General features: G+C 42.0%; 1 protein-coding gene across 1 annotated transcript; it reads left to right on the forward strand.

The window, feature by feature from the left end:
- Positions 1-3,201: 3,201 nt before the first annotated feature.
- On the forward strand, positions 3,202-5,215 carry LOC147619596 (uncharacterized). The gene is made up of 4 exons (XM_086773584.1): positions 3,202-3,328; positions 3,415-3,872; positions 3,986-4,589; positions 4,674-5,215. The coding sequence occupies exons 1-4, from the start codon at positions 3,236-3,238 to the stop codon at positions 5,130-5,132; spliced, it is 1,614 nt and encodes a 537-aa protein (XP_086629710.1). The 5' UTR covers positions 3,202-3,235; the 3' UTR covers positions 5,133-5,215.
- Positions 5,216-5,430: the final 215 nt, after the last annotated feature.

The raw sequence follows: 5,430 nt of genomic DNA on the forward strand, positions 1-5,430 counted from the left end.
TTAATACTTAGCATGTTTTTGGGATATTTCAAAGGCAATCTTTAAACATTTGATAAGGAAACTTTGTTATTTCAATACTAAGGTATAAGAAAAAGAGGAGGACGATCAAGGTATTAAAAAAGAAGAGGAGGTGAAATATTGAAAGTTTGACGAAACATATGGATGCAGAAATTGTAAATGGAAGGTGTATGAAGAAAAACACAACTCTCTTTATGTTTGGCTAAACCACAAGTTCTTGCTTGCATGAGAAAAGTAAAGTGTATTTGTCCTTGCATGTGGGCCACTTGTTCAAAAGGAAATTCTTGCACTCTTTTTAATTTCTAATGACAAGAAGCACAATCTAATCATAACATAGATAGCTATATTTAAAAACACTACTTCCCTCTTAAGTGGGCTTTTTTTATTTATGATGTCTTTCTCATAGCACAAGAGTGTCCTGTTGTCATTTTACAAGGTCACTTTGAAGAACAACAAGATCTCCCTCTTACGGGGTTAGCTCCATAGGGGGGAGACCCTGGACATACAAAAGCAGCATTGGTTAAGAAGGATAACCACTTAGATAGCCAAGGAATGATTTGTGGCAAGTATAAACTTGGAGGAGCCAATTGGTTAACCGGATCCAATTCTCGCAAGAAGGGAAATACAACTTTAATGTTTTAGAATCTTATTTTTTTCTCAACTTTAGGAAATTATAGTTGGAAGGTATAGAAATATATTTATAAAAGGTTTCTTTCATGTGAGTAATTTTTTTAAATTGTAATTAGGTATGAATTTATCTAAGATGTTGCCACTATTAATGACTTAATTTTATTTATGAAGTGTGAGTTACGGCTACTATTTTTTATCATGATACTGTTAAATCAAATTCATGTGACAAAGTTGACCACCTTTATACTAATGTACAAGCATGATGCAGTTACTATTTTTTCCTAGCATAATTGATATTCTAAACTTGCAAATGTATCAATCATTTATGACAGGGGGTTGATGAAGAGTTGCAATTAAATTATAAGCTAGTTTTTAAAGAGATAAGAAAAGGCGACTATATTAGCACGCCTCTATTTTTTTTCCCTCCAAAGAATTAAGTGCATAAACTTTTGGGGGTAGGGGATCATGATTGTTAACTTGCCTCTATGATACCTATGCTTAGGTAGAATTGGTCATGATTGCTAATTTTCCACTAGAATATCTATGCTTAGGTAGGATTGATTATGGTTGCTAATTTGCCTCTACAATATCTATGCTTAAAAAATTATAAGAGATTTGACTATATTATACATTATCATGGAGTTCATATAAGGCTAGTAAACCTACCGCATGGGTCCAAAAAGAGAGCTTCATAAGCTAAAATGTTTTTTATAAGTCAAAAAGAGAGATTTTTATAAGTTAAAATGCTCTCAAAATTTCACAAAAGTAAACTTACTTATTGGGTTTTTTAACATTTAAATAAAAAAATGTGTGTAGATGACGAGTCGGTTTAAGCAACTAAGAAGCACAGATAATCCTTTAGCACACCCCCACTAAGAGAGTTATCAATTTTAGGTCTAGTTATTGAAGAAAAGCACCACCTGAAGAACTAATAACTCTTATACATCCTTCTTTCTCACAAGTGATAATTGTATTCCAATAACACAGCTATTTGCATAGTTAGTTGGGGTTTAGGTACTAAGGGTTTAGTAGTGGACTATATGTCTTTATGTCTTGTTCTTCTTGTGTGAATGTCTCCCAAATTTAACAATAGTGCCTATACAAAATTTTTAAACAAAATGATTCTCTCTCTCTCTCTCTCTCTCTCTCTCTCTCACACACACACACACACACACACACACACAAAATGATTCTCTCTCTCTCTCTCTCTCTCTCTCTCTCTCTCTCTCTCTCTCTCTCACACACACACACACACACACACCCAAATTTAACATTAGTGCCTATACAAAATTTTTAAACAAAATGATTCTCTCTCTCTCTCTCTCTCTCTCTCTCTCTCTCTCACACACACACACACACACACACACACACACACACACACCCACCCAATAATAACAACAACATTACATAGTGTACTTTTACAACTTGAGATTTTTTTTAAAAAATCAATTAGGACTTTTGGTAAGCCTTTATTTTAAAGCAATAACTTTTGATACATTTTAGATATAAAATCGACATTTGGTACACATTTTGACAGTCAAAATCGGATAAATTAAAGAGTTTTCCTTTTCTTGATTAGTTGAAAAAAGTTTTTTTCCAAGCACTAGACCATGTTGAACGTTTCAAGTGACTCAATGTGTGATCAGATGAGGGTGGTAACAAGGGCCTCTACCCCCCCCCCCCCCCCCCCCCCGACCATTCACAAAGGGCAAACACACGTGTAATAATGAGTAAAAAAGGTGCCATGAATTATGCATCATCACATCTCAATTGGCAAGGTGAATCAATTTGAACTAAGATGCATGAGTTCAAATACCTCCAACTCCAATGTGAGGATTTTTTTTTTTGTGAATGTGTCTCGCCAATCTTTGTGCGCCAATCTTCATCCGGCCTAGACGTGCTGGATACCTTTTCCCTTGGAAGACACCCATCACTTTTCACTCTTCGAATCAAATTGCTTTATATAGGATCCATGCCCCCTTTTGCACATCTTCATCTGCCCTTTGTGAACCAAGGTGGGACATTCCTCTTAGTCAACATATCAACTTTTAGTGAGGCTGGTTACACACTGCCTACTAAAACTCCCTCGCCCTTCTAACAAGTACAGGTGTTTGTCAGAAATCTCCCCCGCCCAAGAGTTGGGGCAACAAGTTTCCTCGTCCAATAGCCTACCCAAGTAGGTCCAACATCGTCAAGGAAAATGCCATAATCAGGTTGAAAAAAGCTCAACCTATTAGAATAAATGTAAGATGCGTGGGGGACTGTTAGCTAATGTGAAACCGGCTTGAGGAGCTTGTTTGAATTCTAATGAGCTGGCCAACCTTTAAACTTGGATATGACTAGTCTTAGTGTGCATATCAACCGCTAATGATGAGGAGCTTGTTAGAATTTCAATGAGCTTGTTTGAACGATTTCAGTGTGATGTGAACTTTGAGAAGTTGTTCTAACAAGGAAATCAATACAGGTGGTTGGGGGGTGAAAGGTCAAGGCTATCCAAAAATTGTCGTGGACTATTTTGATGCACGTGGACATATTACATGGCGGTGTTCTCTTTTTATAAATAATGCAATGCTGATCACGATTCACAATGCACACAGGCATGAGGAGCTCCAACACTACACTCATCGTTATCCTTACCATTTCTTTGATCCTGTTGATCCCTCGTGCAAACGCTGATACGGTATTTTGCCCTCATTAACACCCTAATTAGCTTCTTTTAACGTGTTTTCATCTTTGTTTGTTAACTGTGATCTACTCCAAATCCAGTGGATTAATCACGGTGGCGACTTATTCAACACTCGCCATGCCGCCGACGAGCCTCTCATCAACACAAATTCCGTCGCCCGAATGAGCTTGAAGTGGCGATTTGTCACCGGATTCGATGTGTCGGCGACGCCTGCCATCTACGACGGAGTGGTCTACTTCCCGAGCTGGAACGGCAACTTGTATGCGGTGACGGCGGATTCCGGCAGCCTGGTATGGATGAAGAACCTTACGGAACTGACCGGAATCCTTTACGGCGACAATCAAAGAGGGGAGAACACGACGCTGTCAAGGTCGACGCCCACCGTTGCAGGAAAGGATAACGGCAGCTTGATAGTGGGTTTGTATGGGCCAGCTGTTGTGCTTGCTGTGGATCGATTCACGGGGGCGCTGCTATGGAAAAAGCAGATAGACAGTCATCCGGGAGCTGTCGTAACGATGTCGGGGACGTACTACAAAGGGTACCATTTTGCTGCTTGATTTAATTTAAAAAAATCAAAGATTGACTGGTGATAATTGGTGATTCAATTATGTTTTTTATTGGCTACTGGTCGTATTTTGATCTTCTGTGTAGAGGTTTCTATGTGGGCACTTCCTCGATCGAAGAAAACTTCGCCGATCTTTGCTGCACATTCCAGGGCAGCTTCATGAAGATGGACGTAACGACAGGAGAGATCCTGTGGCGCACACGCATGCTGCCGGACAACAACGGCAGCCAGAACCTCTACTCCGGCGCTCCCATATGGGGCAGCAGTCCGTCCATCGATGCCATCAGGAACCTCGTCTTCATTGCCACCGGAAACGTCTATAGCGTGCCGCCAAATATTTCAGAGTGTCAAGCTGAGCAGAACAACAAGACGACGCCGGACTTCCCCGATCCGTGCGTGGAGCCCGACAACCACGAGGAGTCTATTCTGGCCCTCGATTTGGACACCGGAAACATCACGTGGTACCATGAGCTGGGAGGCTACGATGCTTGGGTGTCTTCCTGCAGCGGCAGCTCCGTCAGTCCCAATTGCCCTACGGGCCCGAACCCGGACTACGACTTTAGCGATTGTCCGTCAATGCTAACCATAGACTACGGCAACGGAACCAAGCGGGACGTGGTGGTGGCTGCGCAGAAGAGCGGGGACGTATGGGCTGTGGATCGCGATAACGGATCACTCGTGTGGAGCTCAGTAAGCACGATTATACGGTAGTAATGGGGCTGTACTTAATCTAATGTTTTTTGGGGCCGTGTATTGAAATACTTGATTTTGCAGGTGACAGGACCAGGAGGAGGCGGAGGGCAGATCTGGGGCACCGCCACGGACGGCGAAACTATCTTCGCCAACGTGCCCAACTCGCGCCACAAGAACTGGACGCTAGTGCCGGGGTCAACCAATATAACGACGGGCGGCTGGGCGGCCGTCAAGGCCAGCACGGGGGCGGTGTTATGGTCGGTGCCTAACCCTACCGGCTTCCCGGCCATCGGTCCCGTCAGCCTGGCTAATAGCGGCGTGGTATTCGGTACCTCCATGGATAACAACGGCTCCGTCTTCGCCCTCGACGCTCGCACTGGAGCCGTACTGTGGAGTGCTACCACCAACGCCTCCGTCTACGGCGGCTGCTCCATCGCCAACGGCTGCATCTATGTTGGTTCTGGCGCTAGCACCAATGTCGGGGCTGGCTACAACGGCACTCGTGGAAACTCCGTCTATGCCTTCTGCGTCAAAAATTGAATTGTGATATGATGATGGAAATTTTTCATTTTTTGGGCCAATTCACATTTCTGGAAATTTAAATAAATTCGTTATTGGAATTTGATTGGTTTTTCACCGAACTTTGTAAAAATAAAAGTCCCTAGTGGTGCTTATTTGTGACGCTTGTGGAGTAATTTACAAAATGCTCATATAGGCGCATTTGTGACGCTTGTGGAGTAATTTACAAAATGCTCATATAGGCCCTTCAACACTAGGGAACATTAGTGAAAAATAAAAAAATAGAATGTGAAATTGATGTGCTCCTTTAAAAAAATCA

Source organism: Cibotium barometz, chromosome 33, assembly GCF_041138505.1.
Source record: "Cibotium barometz isolate CiBa-2024 chromosome 33, ASM4113850v1, whole genome shotgun sequence".
NCBI classification, from domain to species: domain Eukaryota; kingdom Viridiplantae; phylum Streptophyta; class Polypodiopsida; order Cyatheales; family Cibotiaceae; genus Cibotium; species Cibotium barometz.

Excerpts from the sequence above, each read along its gene's own strand:
- LOC147619596 (XM_086773584.1), top strand. The coding sequence starts at position 3,236 with ATGCACACAGGCATGAGGAGCTCCAACACTACACTCATCGTTATCCTT. Across the intron at positions 3,329-3,414 it reads CTCGTGCAAACGCTGATACG|TGGATTAATCACGGTGGCGA; the intron begins GTATTTTGCCCT and ends CTCCAAATCCAG. Across the intron at positions 4,590-4,673 it reads GATCACTCGTGTGGAGCTCA|GTGACAGGACCAGGAGGAGG; the intron begins GTAAGCACGATT and ends TTGATTTTGCAG.